The sequence below is a fragment of the Nerophis ophidion genome, linkage group LG24 (genome assembly GCF_033978795.1).
Source record: "Nerophis ophidion isolate RoL-2023_Sa linkage group LG24, RoL_Noph_v1.0, whole genome shotgun sequence".
In the NCBI taxonomy this organism is placed as follows: domain Eukaryota; kingdom Metazoa; phylum Chordata; class Actinopteri; order Syngnathiformes; family Syngnathidae; genus Nerophis; species Nerophis ophidion.
The window spans coordinates 14,232,724-14,250,304 of record NC_084634.1 but is presented as its reverse complement, the minus strand read 5'-3'; the positions used below and the strand labels follow the sequence as shown (position 1 = coordinate 14,250,304).

At 36.7% G+C, this 17,581-nt stretch overlaps 1 protein-coding gene across 1 annotated transcript; it reads left to right on the top strand.

Annotated features, from left to right (window-relative positions):
* Positions 1-9,907: 9,907 nt before the first annotated feature.
* Positions 9,908-16,680, top strand: LOC133542418 (NF-kappa-B inhibitor alpha-like). The gene is made up of 6 exons (XM_061886509.1): positions 9,908-10,254; positions 12,218-12,323; positions 12,409-12,616; positions 12,703-12,791; positions 14,928-15,179; positions 16,376-16,680. The coding sequence occupies exons 1-6, from the start codon at positions 9,980-9,982 to the stop codon at positions 16,403-16,405; spliced, it is 960 nt and encodes a 319-aa protein (XP_061742493.1). The 5' UTR covers positions 9,908-9,979; the 3' UTR covers positions 16,406-16,680.
* Positions 16,681-17,581: the final 901 nt, after the last annotated feature.

Genomic DNA, 17,581 nt, shown 5'->3' with positions numbered 1-17,581 from the left:
TTATTTTTATATGTATGGTCACATTTTTTTTGTTTGTCTAATGCCTTACTTGTCATTGAAAATTGTTTTTTAAATGGCAAACACACAAAAATATGCAACATTTCCCCTCACCCCCCAAAAAACCAAGAGGAATATTTAAGTAACTGGAGCCTTAAATATGTCAATAATTCATAACAAAATTGATGTTGATTCATTATTATATTTTGAGCAATGACAGTTTTAAAGGAAAAAAAAAGTTGATTTGACTTAAAAGCTGGTGAAATTTCTTGCATGAATTTTAAGAAAATGTTGCATTTTTTTTTCTTCTACAAAACCCTGAACTCAACTCTAAGCTAGGTAATGTTTGCTGTGGTCTGGAACAAGATGGCACACAAACAACTATCTGAAATGCAGCCAATATTACATACAGATAATGTGTTATGAGACATGCAAAACTGAATTAATATTATTAGGATATTAAAATGAGATCAAATATACCTACAAAGGAGGCATAATGATGCAATTTGTACGGTCAAGTTTTTTGTTTGTTTGTTTAATGCCTTACTTGTCATGGAAAACTGTTTTTTAAATGGCAAACACACAAAAATATGCAACATTTTCCCCCAACCAAAAAAACCCAAGTGGAATATTTAAGTAACTGGAGCCTTAAATATGTCAATAATTCATAACAACATTGATGTCCATTCATTATTATATTTTGAGCAATGACAGTTTTAAAGGACAAAAAAAAAGTTGATTTGACTTAAAAGCTGGTGAAATTTCTTGCAAGAATTTTAAGAAAATGTTGCATTTTTTTTTTTCTACAAAACCCTGAACTCAACTCTAAGCTAGGTAATGTTTGCTGTGGTCCGGAACAAGATGGCACACAAACAACTATCTGAAATGCAGCCAATATTACATACAGATAATGTGTTATGAGACATGCAAAACTGAATTAATATTATTAGGATATTAAAATGAGATGAAATATACCTACAAAGGAGGCATAATGATGCAATTTGTACGGTCAAGTTTTTTGTTTGTTTGTTTAATGCCTTACTTGTCATGGAAAACTGTTTTTTAAATGGCAAATACACAAAAATATGCAACATTTCCCCCCAACCAAAAAAACTAGGAGGAATATTTAAGTAACTGGAGCCTTAAATATGTCAATAATTCATAAGAATAATGTTGATTCGTTATTATTTTTTGAGCAATGACAGTTTTAAAGGACAAAAAAAAAGTTGATTTGACTTAAAAGCTGGTGAAATTTCTTGCATGAATTTTAAGAAAATGTTGCATTTTTTTTTCTTCTACAAAACCCTGAACTCAACTCTAAGCTAGGTAATGTTTGCTGTGGTCCGGAACAAGATGGCACACAAACAACTATCTGAAATGCAGCCAATATTACATACAGATAATGTGTTATGAGACATGCAAAACTGAATTAATATTATTAGGATATTAAAATGAGATGAAATATACCTACAAAGGAGGCATAATGATGCAATTTGTACGGTCAAGTTTTTTGTTTGTTTGTTTAATGCCTTACTTGTCATGGAAAACTGTTTTTTAAATGGCAAATACACAAAAATATGCAACATTTCCCCCCAACCAAAAAAACTAGGAGGAATATTTAAGTAACTGGAGCCTTAAATATGTCAATAATTCATAAGAATAATGTTGATTCGTTATTATTTTTTGAGCAATGACAGTTTTAAATGGAAAAAAAAGTTGATTTGACTTAAAAGCTGGTGAAATTTCTTGCAAGAATTTTAAGAAAATGTTGCATTTTTTTCCCCTACAAAACCCTGAACTCAACTCCAAGCTAGGTAATGTTTGCTGTGGTCCGGATCAAGATGGCACACAAACAAACATCTGAAAAGCAGCCAATATTACATACAGATAATGTGTCATGAGACATGCAAAACTGAATTAATATTATTAGGATATTAAACTGAGATGAAATATACCTACAAAGGAGGCATAAAGATGCAATTTGTATGGTCAAGTTTTTTGTATGTTTAATGCCTTATTTGTCATGGAAAACTGTTTTTTAAATGGCAAACACAAAAATATGCAACATTTCCCCTCACCCCAAAAAACCCAAGTGGAATATTTAAGTAACTGGAGCCTTAAATATGTCAATTATTCATAACAACATTGATATTGATTTATTATTATATTTTGAGCAATGACAGTTTTAGAGGAAAAAAAAGTATATTTGACGTAAAAGCCGGTGAAATTTTTTGCAAGAATTTTAAGAAAATGTTGCATTTTTTTTTTTCTACAAAGCCCTGAACTCAACTCTAAGCTAGGTAATGTTTACTGTGGTCTGGAACAAAATGGCACACAAACAAACATCTGAAAAGCAGCCAATATTACATACAGATAATGTGTCATGAGACATGCAAAACTGAATAAATATTATTAGGATATTAAAATGAGATGAAATATACCTACAAAGGAGGCATAATGATGCAATTTGTATGGTTAAGTTTTTTGTTTGTTTGTTTAATGCCTTATTTGTCATGGAAAACTGTTTTTTAAATGGCAAACAAACAAAAATAGGCAACATTTCCCCTCACCCCCAAAAAAACAAGAGGAATATTTAAGTAACTGGAGCCTTAAATATGTCAATAATTCATAAGAATAATGTTGTTTCGTTATTATTTTTTGAGCAATGACAGTTTTAAAAGGAAAAAAAACAGCCTACGTTAAAGTTAATTTCACTTAAAAGCCGGTGAAATTTCTAAGCAACTGTTGCATCCATCCATTTTCTACCGCTTGTCCTTTTCAGGGTAGCGGGGGTTGCTGGAGCCTATCTCAGTTGCACACGGGCGGAAGGCGGCGTACACCCTGGACAAGTCGCCACTTCCTCGGAGGGTCAACACAAATAGACAGACAACATTCGCACTCACATTATTGTTTTTTTTTTCTTCACACAAAACCCTGAACTAAACTCTTCCATGACGTCAACAGAAGGTGAACGGAACGCTCATCAATACCCGTCTGACGTGCAGACACCAAGTGTTGCACCTGATATTCAACAGCCCGGCGCCGGTCTCCATAGCAACCAGATACAAACACAAACCACAAGTCGCTGCTCTGCGGCAAATAAAGACGGTAGACAGTCTTTATTTCGCACACGACCTTGAGAACAAAGGGAAGGACACCGCGCCCTCGTTCTTTAAATCGCTGCACTTTGTTGAAATGAACGCGGCGCCACTCAAAAGACATCCGGGTGGCGGGTTTTGGCGCCGTTTGTGTTGTGTGCTGTTGCTAGGCGCTCTGACAGACGGGCTCGCATGGGAGTGCCCGAGCAGCAGGCCCGCCGTCCGTGTTGCGCAACTTCATATTTGTGTCCCCGGGGAAACGTGGAAATGAAAACATTCCAGCACGCAAAGGTGTCGAAAACCACTTCTTGAGTTGTGGTGACTCTTTTTTTTTTTTTTTGCAAGAGCGGCAAGTACACAACATCCTCTTTAGCGCGTTGTTGTGAAACACGTGATTTTCATAAGTGGCCTTCAAAATATCCACTCTTGTAGCTCAAGACAGACATATGTTTGCTTATTTTTCCCACGAGCATGCCTGCGAAAAAAATTAATGTTGAGAAGTGGATGATATTCAAGGAATTAAGGAAAGAAATCATCCTAAACAAACTTATTTAATGACGCAGTTACACCAGCCAAGAATGTTAAAGTAATATCCACACGTTAGGGACATTTATCCATGACAATACAGGGAAGCTGCCTAGAACTCCACTGTCTAAGGCAGGGGTCGGGAACCTTTTTGGCTGAGAGAGCCAAGAAGCCCAATATTTTAAAATGTATTTACGTAAGAGCCATACCATATACACTGAAAACAACTAAACACGTGCATTTTTAAGTAGGACCAACATTTTTAGAGTATCTTACTCTTTGTAATAACACTGTTATTCTGAAGCGAACTGTGGAGGGGGCGTGGCCTGCGGACCTGCAGCGAAGTAGGGTGTTGCCAGGATCTGCCTCGAAATCAGCGACAGGTGCGTAGATGGCCCACCTGGGCCTTGTTATCTAATCACCTGTCGCTTTGTTATAAGCAGCAGCCAGGAGGAGAGACGGCGTTGGGGCTGGAGCCAGAGCGGCAGCGAGAACGAAAGAGAAAAAGACAATCGCTGGAAAGCAACTGAAGGACTTATTGAAAAATAAAACAATATTCTAACCTTGAAACAGGCTCTCATGTCGGTGCTTGGTGGTCTGAAGAACCCCCAGGAGGGCAAGCCCCACACTAACCAAAAATAAATAAATAACTTCTTACCATTAACGCGACTTCTTGAACAGGTGCAGTAGAAAAACGGACGGATGGATTAAAAATGCGTGAAAATGTTTTATATTTTGAACGTTATTTTTAACACTGTGATTACAAGTGGAATTATTCATTACTTATTGTGTCAAGCAATGTCAGCTCAGATTTATCCGAGAGCCAGATGCAGTCATCAAAAGAGCCACATCTGGCTCCCGAGCCATAGGTTCCCTACCCCTGGTCTAAGGTGAAAACTGTACATCGGCATACTTGCCAACTTGGAGACCTCCGAATTCGGGAAATGGGGTGTTGAGGTGGGGTAACGGGGGGTGTAAATACAGATGCACAATAAGGAGGCGCTTGAAGAAAAATGGGCTGCATGGTCGAGTCGCCAGAAGAAAGCCATTTCTGCGCAAATGTCACAAAGTATCCCGCCTACATTGCGCCAAACAGCACGGAAACAAGCCTCGAAACTTCTGGAACAAAGTAATTTGGAGTGATGAGACACAGATTAAACTCTTTGGCCACTCGACCATGCAGCCTATTTTTCTTCAAGTGCCTCCTTTATTGTGAATCTGATCTCAAGAAAGTGAAAAAAAAAAAGGATGTATGACTTATTTTAAAACATGAATATGATGAATTTCAGTGGAGGTGTTTAAAAGGCATTGCACAAAATATAATTATAAATAATTGTTATAAATTATTGATCTATTGAGGCCTCCAATTATTTCACAATAAATATTCCACTTTGAAATGATTTTAGAGGAAAATATTGCCTGATTTGTGTGTTTGCCATAAAAAAGATTTTTATGACAAAAAGGCATACAAAAACATTAAAAAAATAACACAAATGAATGGATGGATACATTTGTAGTTGATTTCGAGAAAGTAAAAAAAATTAAAAGAATGTATGACTTATTTTTAACACCTAAATATGATGAAGTTTAGTGTTTTTTTTTAAAAAGTAATTTCTCAAAAATGTATTAAAAATTTGTTATTGAACTATTCAAGCCTCAAATTACAAACATTATACTTAGAAATTATTTTAGGGGAAAATATTGCCAAGTTTGTGTTTGCCATAAAAAGTTTTATTATGACAAAAAAGCATAAAAAAATAATACAAATGTATAGATGGATACATCTGAATTTGATCGTAAGTTCCATCCATCCATCCATTTTTTACCGCTTGTCCCTTCTGGGGTCGCGGGGGGGGGGGGGGGGGACAAGTCGCCAAAAAATAAAAAAAAGAATGTTTGACTTATTTTTACCACATAGATATAATCAATTTTAGTGGGCGGGGTTTCAAAAGTCATTGCTCAAAAAGTAATTAAAAATAATTGTTATAAATTATTGACCAATTCACGCCTCCTATTGCCTCACATCAAATATTCCACTTTAAAATATTTTGCATATTTTGTCTTTTTGCCAATAAAAACATGGTTGTCTTTCACAATAAGGGCTTAAAACATTTTTTTAAATGTTTTTTTTTACTTTACATCGACAAATAGACCTTAAGTTGATCTAAATATTTACAGTAAGCGTTGAATAAAAAATAATAATATATGATTAAAGGCAGCAGGGCGGAACAGGGGTTATGTGCGTGTGCCTCACAATACGAAGGTTCTGGGTTCGACCGCGGGGTCGTAATTTTTCTGTGTGGAGTTTGCATGTTCTCCCCGTGACTGCGTGAGTTCCCTCCGGGTACTCCGGCTTCCTCCCACTTCCAAAGACATGCACCTGGGGATAGGTTGATTGGCAACACTAAATTGGCCCTAGTGTGTGAATGTGAGTGTGAATGTTGTCTGTCTATCTGTGTTGGCCCTGCAATGAGGTGGCGACTTGTCCAGAGTGTACCGCGCCTTCCGCCCGTATGCAGCACCCCCTGCAACCCGAAAAGGGACAAGCAGTAGAAATTGGATGGATGCATATATTTACCGCATATATACCACATAATTATGATGAATTTTAGTGTTTTTCTTTTTTTAAGTCATTGTTCAAAAATTCATTGAAAATAATTGTTGTAAATTATTGACCAATTCTCGCCTCCTATTACCTCACATCAAATATTCCACTTTGAAATAGTTTGCATATTTTGTGTTTTTGCCCAAAAAAAAAACGTGCTTGTCTTTCACAATAAGGGCTAAAAACATTTTTTTAATCCATCCATTTTCTACCGCTTATTCCCTTTGGGGTCGCTGGTGCCTATCTCAGCTATGATCGGGCGGAAGGCGGGATACACCCTGGACAATTTGCCACCTCATCGCAGCATTTTTTTAAAGGTTATTTTTTAACTTTACCTCGACAAATAGACCTTCAGTTGATCTAAATATTTACAGTAAGCGTTGAATTAGAGAATAAAATGTCACATTTAAACATTTTTATGACATCAAACTTAAAGGCCTACTGAACTGAGATTTTCTTATTTAAACAGGGATAGCAGGTCCATTCTATGTGTCATACTTGATCATTTCGCGATATTGCCATATTTTTGCTGAAAGGATTTAGTAAAGAACATCCACGATAAAGTTTGCAACTTTTGGTCGCTAATAAAAAAGCCCTGCCTTTACCGTAAGTCGCAGACAATGACGTCACCCGTGTGAGGGCTCCTCACGTCCTCACATTGTTTGTAATGTGAGTCTCCAGCAACAAGAGCTATTCGGACCGAGAAAGCGACAAATTTCCCCATTAATTTGAGTGAGGATGAAAAATTTGTGGATGAGGAAATTTAGAGTGAAGGACTAGAAAAAAAAATAAAAATAAATAAAGTTACAAAACAAAAAAGGCGATTCCATTGGGAGCGATTCAGATGTTTTTAGACACATTTACTAGGATAATTCTGGGAAATCCCTTATCTTTCTATTGAGTTGCTAGTGTTTTAGTGAGTTAAATAGTACCTGATAGTCAGAGGGGTGGGGCCACGGGTGTGTTGACACCAGTCTCTCTGATGGATTGATTGATTGATTTATACTTTTATTAGTAGATTGCACAGTTCAGTACATATTCCGTACAATTGACCACTAAATGGTAACACCCGAATAGGTTTTTCAACTTGTTTCAACTTGTTTTCAACTTGTTTAAGTCGGTGTCCACGTTAATCAATTCATGGTTTCTCTGAGAGAAATCACTACGCAGCAGCAGGACAGAAGCTCCGCTGATCCCCGGTAAGAGGCGACTTTTTACCACAATTCCCTCACCGAAACCTGCCGGTTGACAAGTAATCGGGAAAAATGTACGTTTGACCACTCTAAACCATAGTAAAGCTTCACCTCCGGGAATTTAAAACAAGGAAACACCGTGCGTTTGTGTGGCTAAAGGATTTAGTAAAGAACATCCACGATAAAGTTCGCAACTTTTGGTCGCTAATAAAAAAGCCCTGCCTTTACCGTAAGTCGCAGACAACGACGTCACCCGTGTGAGGGCTCCTCACGTCCTCACATTGTTTGTAATGTGAGTCTCCAGCAACAAGAGCTATTCGGACCGAGAAAGCGACAAATTTCCCCATTAATTTGAGTGAGGATGAAAGATTCGTGGATGAGGAAATTTAGAGTGAAGGACTAGGAAAAAAAATAAAAAATTAAGTTACGAAACAAAAAAAGGCGATTGCATTGGGAGCGATTCAGATGTTTTTAGACACATTTACTAGGATAATTCTGGGAAATCCCTTATCTTTCTATTGTGTTGCTAGTGTTTTAGTGAGTTAAATAGTACCTGATAGTCAGAGGGGTGGGGCCACGGGTGTGTTGACACCAGTCTCTTTGATGGATTGATTGATTGATTGAAACTTTTATTAGTAGATTGCACAGTTCAGTACATATTCCGTACAATTGACCACTAAATGGTAACACCCGAATAAGTTTTTCAACTTGTTTCAACTTGTTTTCAACTTGTTTAAGTCGGTGTCCACGTTAATCAATTCATGGTTTCTCTGAGAGAAATCACTACGCAGCAGCAGGAAAGAAGCTCCGCTGATCCCCGGTAAGAGGCGACTTTTTACCACAATTCCCTCACCGAAACCTGCCGGTTGACAAGTAATCGGGAAAAATGTTCGCTTGACCACTCTAAACCATAGTAAAGCTTCACCTCCGGGAATTTAAAACAAGGAAACACCGTGCGTTTGTGTGGCTAAAGGATTTAGTAAAGAACATCCACGATAAAGTTCGCAACTTTTGGTCGCTAATAAAAAAGCCCTGCCTTTACCGTAAGTCGCAGACAATGACGTCACCCGTGTGAGGGCTCCTCACGTCCTCACATTGTTTGTAATGTGAGTCTCCAGCAACAAGAGCTATTCGGACCGAGAAAGCGACAAATTTCCCCATTAATTTGAGTGAGGATGAAAGATTCGTGGATGAGGAAATTTAGAGTGAAGGACTAGGAAAAAAAATAAAAAATTAAGTTACGAAACAAAAAAGGCGATTGCATTGGGAGCGATTCAGATGTTTTTAGACACATTTACTAGGATAATTCTGGGAAATCCCTTATCTTTCTATTGTGTTGCTAGTGTTTTAGTGAGTTAAATAGTACCTGATAGTCAGAGGGGTGGGGCCACGGGTGTGTTGACACCAGTCTCTTTGATGGATTGATTGATTGATTGAAACTTTTATTAGTAGATTGCACAGTTCAGTACATATTCCGTACAATTGACCACTAAATGGTAACACCCAAATAAGTTTTTCAACTTGTTTCAACTCGTTTTCAACTTGTTTAAGTCGGTGTCCACGTTAATCAATTCATGGTTTCTCTGAGAGAAATCCCTACGCACTAGCAGGACAGAAGCTCCGCTGATCCCCGGTAAGAGGCGACTTTTTACCACAATTCTCTCACCGAAACCTGCCGGTTGACAAGTAATCGGGAAAAATGTTCGCTTGACCACTCTAAACCATAGTAAAGCTTCAACTGCGGGAATTTTAAACAAGGAATCACCGTGTGTTTGTGTGGCTAAAGGCTAAAGCTTCCCACCTCCATCTTTCTACTTTGACTTCTCCGTTTTTAATTGAACAAATTGCAAAAGATTCAGCAACACAGATGTCCAGAATATTGTGTAATTGCGCGATGAAAAGAGACGACATATGTCCCCTCCAACATATAAAGTCACAAACACGCGTCACCATTCCGCGACGTTTTCAACAGTAAACTCCGCGGGAAATTTTAAATTGTGATTTAGTAAACTAAAAAGGCCATATTGGCATGTGTTGCAATGTTAATATTTCATCATTGATATACAAACTATCAGACTGCATGGTGGGTAGTAGTGGGTTTCAGTAGGCCTTTAAGGGGAGCCCCAAAGAATCCTAAAAATGTTGGTTTTAAAAGCCCCCCCACGTGCTTGGCCCTCAGTGGAAATGTTCCTAAAATAGTTATTTTTCAGTGTAAATGTCACATTAATTGTCAAACATCCCCCTCCCGAGACAGAAGTAAGTGCACGGAAAAGTGGTCATTGTTTCAGGATGTCCCCTCCAGTCATGGCTGCCATGCTCAAACATTCCCTGAGGGCGTCACGCAGGAAACTACAAGTTTTCACGTTGACTTGTCCTTAAAGCAAAAGGGAGTTTTTTTTCTCTCTCTCTCTCTCTCTGCAGTGCGTGTGGTTTCCCTGCTCCTCCCGTCCACAGATAAGTCAAGTGGAAATCCCCAGTCAGGCTCCTCCCAGCCGGGCGCACAAAACCCAGGCGCGCTCCCTCCCGTGTGCTATCGACCCCTCGAACCCCCGCGTGTGTGTATGTGTGCACGCGTAACACTGGCCGACATGGACTTTCGCGGAGTGTTCCGACACCACTTGGAGGATTACAGCGACCGCCTCGACGGTGGCGACGCGGAGCCCGAGCCGGGCAAGGCGCCGTCGGCGTGCCCGGACGAGCGCTTCGACAGCGGCTTGGGGTCGCTGAAGGAAGACGAGCTTGTCCAGGACCTGGAGCTGCTGGCCGTGCACGACGGCGAGGCGCGCGTTCTCGACTACGAGCCGTGGAGGAGCGTCGTGACCGAGGAAGGTGACACGTAAGTGTTTTATTTTTCCAAAGTGTTGCACGTGGAAAAAACGCATGCAAAAAAAACATTTAAATATGCACAAGCTTTTATTTTGGGATACTTTTGAATCCGACTTGAATGTAATGTGATGTATTTTTGTGCAAAAATGGGGAAATAATGTGTGCAATCATTTTTTAAAACGCATTTGCACGCCTAAAGCTTGGCAGGGTTCGATCCCTGGGGGTCTGCAAGCCAACTGCCGCCTTACCACAATAAGAATAACTTGGGACTTTTGCCCTGCTATTTGTATCCGTGACTGAGCAGGAAGGGGTAGGACACAAAAAAAACCCCAGTAAAAATGCTAAAAATATAATACATTTTTAAAAGACTCATTAAGCAGGAGATATTTTCACGTTTTAAAAATGTGACCAATATATCAAAACTTATTGATAGCCATTTTTTAAAAGTGACTTGGTGAGTAGTATCAAAATGTCAGCTGTTTCTCATTACATTACATCTTTTTTCTTGTATTTTCCCCGACAATATACTTTGGACACCCCTGAAATAACTAATAACGGTACATTTTGTGACACCAAATTTTGTCTTTTAACATTTGTAACGTCTGTTCTTAGCATTTTTTTAACAAATAAATTAAAATGTACAAATATATGAATTAAATAAATTATAACCTAGAACATAAATTTGACATTTGTCTGTTTTCAGCCTTTCTTTTTACAAAATATTTTTTTAAATGCAAATTTAACATTGATTATTTTTAATTAATTCAATTTTAACACCAAGCTGACATTTGTAACATCTGTTTTTTATTAAAATGTATTGTTTTAATCAATTAATTCAATAATAACCTATAACATAAAGCTGACATTTGTCTGTTTAGCATTTTTTTTGTATTTCTTTTTTTTTAAAACTTTAATTCAATTATAACCTGTAACACACAGTATTGTCTGTTTTCAGCATTTTTTTTTTACAAAACATATATATCTTTAAGTACAATTGTAACATTTATTATTTTATTAATTCAATTATAACACAAAGCTGACATTTGTAACGTCTGTTTTAGCATTTTTTCAAATTAAAATGTATTGTTTTATTAATTCAATTTTAACACCAAGCTGACATTTGTAACATATATTTTAGCATTTTTTTATTATTTTTTTTATTAAAATGTATTGTTTTGATTAATTAATTCAATAATAACCTATAACATAAAGCTGACATTTGTCTGTTTAGCATTTTTTTTGTATTTTTTTTTAAAACTTTAATTCAATTATAACCTGTAACACACAGCTGACATTTGTATTGTCTGTTTTCAGCATTTTTTTTTACAAAATATATATATTTTTAAATAAAATTGTAACATTTATTATTTTATTAATTCCATTATAACACAAAGCTGACATTTGTAACGTCTGTTTTAGCATTTTTTTTAAAATTTTTTAAATTGAAATGTATTGTTTTATTTAATTCAATTTTAAAACCAAGCTGACATTTGCAACATCTGTTTTAAATTTTTTTTTTATTAAAATGTATTGTTTTAATTAATTCAATAACCTATGACATAAAGCAGAAACGTGTCTGTTTAGCATTTTATTTTTTTAAAACTTTAATCATTTGTAATATCTGTTTTAAGCATTTTTTTTTTACAAAAAAAAAAAAAAAAATTAATTCATTTATCAAATCAAAAATATTAAATTAATTAATCAAATGTTTGTAACCTGGTATTCATAATTGACATGTTGCATGTGCTTTTTCCACATAAAGCTGCATATGAGGCATGAAATATGTTTGTATAAAGTTGGCCTGTCGGGGGCGGAGCGTAGGAAAGTCCCTGGCGCTGTGCCAGGAACTGATAAAGCATCCGATGTGTCAACTGGTGCAAAAAAAAAAAAAAAAACAATACAAAAAAAAAAACTCCACTCTTGCGCAACACTGCGAGCCAGGCGTTTGCTAACTTCTCTCCGGTTCTCGACAGGCTTCTGCACTTGGCTGCCATCCATGAGGCCAGTGAACAGGCCCAGCAGATGATCAAACTGTCCCACGATCACCCCTTCCTCAACGTCCAGAACCACCAAAGACAGGCACGACAAAAAAACGCCCCCTTTTTTTAATCTTACTAACAATGGCGGCTTGATGGCGTATTTAAACAAACAATCTCCCCCGCAGACGGCGCTGCATTTGGCCGTGATCACGGAGCAGCCCCAGCTGGTGGAAAGGCTCCTGAAGGCGGGATGTGACCCGCGACTGGCCGACGATGGCGGCAACACGGCGCTGCACATCGCCTGCAAGCAAGGCTCCCTGGCCTGCTTCGGCGTCATCACGCAACACTGCCAACGTCACCTGGGCTACTTGCTGTCCTTCCCAAACTACGCAGGTAAAATCAGGGGAAAGTCCGACCCCCGCCCCCCAGCCCAAAACACGCACAGCAGCGCATTGAATCGATATTTCTTCTCTTTTCAGGACATTACTGTCTACACCTGGCGTCCATTTACGGCTACATCTCATTGGTGGAGAGTCTCGTTAGGCTGGGAGCGGACATCAACGCACAGGTAGGGGCAGTGTTACAGTCAAATATGTCCCCATTTATGCATGGTTTTATTGTTGATGTTTGTCAAGAATGCAGGGGGGTTAAAATGTTTTTCACAGAGGGGCCACAAAGCATGCAGGGTCTATTTTGATATTTTTCATTATTTATCAATTTATTTATTTTTTTACCATTAGGGCTTCCCTCAAGTTAGGAACCCGGTCATAAACATAATGCTTACATTTGCAGATCAAATTCAGATATATCTGTCCGTATAAAATTTAATTGTTTTGCCCTTTTTATCAATTAGAACTTTTTTTTTTTTTTTTTTACATCAAACACAAAATATGGAACATTTTCCCCCCAAAAATATTTCAAACCAGAATATTTGATGGGTCAATAATAACCTTTGAACAATGGCACCTTTAAAAACAATATCACACTAAAGATCTCAGGGACCTAAAAGGGTCCCACTTATAAAAATGTTAAAAAAACAAGTGATATATTATTACTATTAGCAACGCTTAAATCTCTATATCAACTTCAGATCTATAAGTCAATTATAAATTTAGAATTTATATATATATATACATATGTCTTGATTGGATTATCCAGAGAATAGTGCTCGATACCGTGGTAGAGCGCAATATGTAGGTGTGGGAAAAATCACAAGACTACTTCATCTCTACAGAACTGTTTCATGAGGGGTTCCCTCAATCATCAGGAGATCTCCTGATGATTGAGGGAACCCCTCATGAAACAGTTCTGTAGAGATGAAGTAGTCTTGTAATTTTTCCGACACCTACATATACATATACATATATATATATACACACACACAAACACGTGTTTTTGTGTAGTCATACGCGTGTATGTGTATTTATACACACATTATATATATATACACACACATTATATATGTATATATATATATATATATATAGAAATGTGTATATATATACACACACATCATACGTGTGTATTGTGTATAGTCATACATGTGTATGTGTATATACAAACACACATACTGTATATATACACATATACATACATGCATATATACACACATACAGTGGGGCCAAAAAGTATTTAGTCAGTCACCGATTGTGCAAGTTCTCCCACTTAAAATGATGACAGAGGTCTGTAATTTTCATCATAGGTACACTTCAACTGTGAGAGACAGAATGTGAAAAAAAATTCAAGAATTCACATTGTAGGAATTTTAAAGAATTTATTTGTAAATTATGGTGGAAAATAAGTATTTGGTCAACCAGTCAAAGCTCTCACTGATGGAAGGAGGTTTTGGCTCAAAATCTCACGATACATGGCCCCATTCATTCTTTCCTTAACACGGATAAACCGTCCTGTCCCCTTAGCAGAAAAACAGCCCCAAAGCATGATGTTTCCACCCCCATGCTTCACAGTAGGTATGGTGTTCTTGGGATGCAGCTCAGTATTCTTCTTCCTCCAAACACGACAAGTTGAGTTTATACCAAAATGGATACATGGAGGATACAGCAGAGGATTGGGAGAATGTCATGTGGTCAGATGAAACCAAAATAGAACTTTTTGGTATAAACTCAACTCGTCGTGTTTGGAGGAAGAAGAATACTGAGTTGCATCCCAAGAACACCACACCTACTGTGAAGCATGGGGGTGGAAAAATCATGCTTTTACATTCTGTCTCACAGTTTTAAGTGTACCTATGATGAAAATTACAGACCCCTGTCATAATTTTAAGTGGGAGAACTTGCACAATCGGTGGCTGACTACATACTTTTTTGCCCCACTGTACGTACGTACATACATACATATATATATATATATATATATATATATATATATATATATACACACATACATATATATGAAAACTGTGTATGTTAAATTTATGCCCATTTTGGTAGAGAAAATGTTACCTAAAAATAAGCCATGAAATATTTTTATTTTATTACTTTCTAAATGTATATCTCTCGACAAACTTTTGATCTATTCGTCAGTTATAAGATTGTATTATTTAATTGTGTTTATTTTATGTCTTTTTTTGTCACAGAAAACCTTTTTTTTTAATAGTAAACTCACAAATTTGCAACACATTCCCCCCGCCCAAATAATTGAAAGTGGAATATTTGACGTGAAGTAACGGGTTATGTGTTTGTAGGAACAATGCAGCGGCAGGACGGCGTTACATTTGGCGGTGGACTTCCAGAACCCTGCGCTGGTCCGTCGTCTCCTGGACCTCGGCGCCGACGTCAACTGCTTAAATTACGGCGGCTTCACGCCCTACCACCTCACGTACGGGCGCCAGGATGAGGACATACGCTGCCAGCTGCACGAGAAGACGGCGCTGGAGATGAGGGCTTTGCCCGACTACGAATCGGAGAACAGCGAATCGGACGACAGCGACATGGAGGTGCGTTTACTGAGGGTGTGAATCTTTGGGCACCTAAGCATTCCATCCGATTCGATTCAGAATAGATTCTTGATTGAAACCGATTCTCACAATTTCGTATAATTAATTATATTATAATATAACTTTTTCAAAACAGGTTACAGTTTAAAATAGCTCTTTCTGGTTTATTGAAGATGGTTTACAACAAGTATTTTTTTAAATTGATTCTTAAAAAAAAAGGTTAAACATTTTTTCAACAACATTTTTTGAAAATTATGAATTTGTTTAAAATCAAAATGAATAAAAATGCCAATTCAGATGTGAATAGATTTTTTTAAACGCCTTTTTAAAAAAATCAATTATCGTTAAATAAAACATACAAAAATGTCTTTGAAATAAAAGTTTTTAATTAGTTTATGCATCAATTTAGAATCATAATCAATTAGAATACAGATTTAGATGACCACAGAACTAAAAAAAAGAAGAAAAAAATAATCGATTTCTGAAAATTATGAATAGATTTAGAATCGGGATCAATTAGAATTAAGAGGTGGATGTCAACAGAATTGTTTTAAAATGTCTTTAAACTGTTAAACTTTTTTTTTATTATTGTTTTTAAAACATCTTTAAAAAATTGGTTCTTAAAAAATCATGTTAAAGCTAATTTTTTAATGGATTGTTGAAAATTATGAATCGATTTATAACCAAGTTGAATAAGAATCGCAATTTAGATATAAACACATGATTTAATAAAAAAATATACTTTTAAAAATAGATTTTTGTAAAAAAAAAAATTGAAAAATATTAGAATCGATTTAAAAAAAAATAAATCATGAATAGATTTACAATCAAGATGTGGAATATTTTTTTTATTTTTTAAAATATGTCTTTAAAAACTGATTCTTGTAGAAACATGTTTAAACAAATGTTTTTAGTTGAAAACATTTTTGGAAAATCATTTTAGAATCCAGATGAATACAAATTGCGATTTGAATGTTTTAGTTTTTTAAATAAAAACATTGAAAAATGTATTTTTATAGAATTTTTTGAATATTTTTAGAATTAAAAAAAAAAAATTCTTAAAAAGTATAATTCAATTTAGAATAGAGGTGAATAAAATGATGATTCGGATGTGAATCAAGTTTTTGTGCACCATTAGCATTTACACTAGTGTTGGCATCATGACCGTGGTTTTTAACCCCCTTTCTTCCCCGCAGACGTACGACGACATAAAGTTCGGGCAGTAAAATCTACCGCTTTTGCTGTCGAGAGAGAGAGAGAGATAGAGAGATATCAAAGACCCGCCTGGAAGGTCCAAGCAGTGCTGGCCCTGGCAGTCCCAAGAGGGAAGACGGTGTCCGGTCCGGTCCAGAAGACCCCCAGTTGTCTCGGAAGCCGTATAAGGACGTGAATGGCGTGTATAAAAGTGTAAATACAGAGATATTATTTTTGTACGTGTACATATGTTCAATCAAACACTACCAACTTGCTTCATGATTAAAAAGAAGCCTATAAGAATGAATCACTGGTCTGTGTGAGGCTTTTTTCTCCCTCGACTGGAACACAACCACAATTAGTCACGACACGTCGACTGACAGCATGTCAGAGTTACGAGCCGCACTTGAAATACACGCGGGCCCAAAACGGTTCCTTTGAGACCTCCCGGGATTTCCTGGTGTTGGGCGAGGTCGCCGAGAGGTGAGTCACGGGCGTAAAAAGTCCCGAACTACACCAAACATTCAAGTCATACCTCCGGTCTGGCAAGGAACTTTTTGCTTTGTCACAGTAAGCAGGAAGCTTATATGCAAAGTATATACAAATACTGGAAAATGTTTAAAAGCCTAACTGAAATGCTATCAGTTAGCATGCTGATAGCCCGAGTTACAAAAAATATGACTTAAAATTATTTAAAAAATACTAAAACTATCACGTCAACACCAGCATGCTAGCAAATTGGTATTAGTGAAGTACTAAAAGCTAGATTTTGAGGTGCAGAGCCAATGAATTAGCTTTTAAAAAACTGGCATGTTAATGTTAGTATGCTAAAACGTTAAATTTAGCATGCTAACAGTTAACATGTCAAGTATCAATATATATGACTCATATGTATACCTGTAAAATGAGTGAAATAAAACTAGCATGCTCATGCCTTTAGGTAGCATTAGTGAAGTACAAAAACTGAGATGTATAGCTACTAGATTTCTTAAGAAAAATGCAAGCATGCTGATGTTAACATGTTGAATTACTAGCGCTGGTATGCTAACAGTATAAAAGTACCAAAATGTATGACTGTGGTGTATAGCTGCTAAATTAGCTACATGCTAATGTTTGTATGCTAGAATGCTTAAGTTAACATGTGTCAAGTACCAAAATATATGACTCGTATATATGTACATGCCTGTAAAACAAAGTGAATAAAACTA

Excerpts from the sequence above, each read along its gene's own strand:
- LOC133542418 (XM_061886509.1), top strand. The coding sequence starts at position 9,980 with ATGTGTGCACGCGTAACACTGGCCGACATGGACTTTCGCGGAGTGTTC. Across the intron at positions 12,324-12,408 it reads TCCAGAACCACCAAAGACAG|ACGGCGCTGCATTTGGCCGT; the intron begins GCACGACAAAAA and ends TCTCCCCCGCAG. Across the intron at positions 12,792-14,927 it reads GAGCGGACATCAACGCACAG|GAACAATGCAGCGGCAGGAC; the intron begins GTAGGGGCAGTG and ends ATGTGTTTGTAG.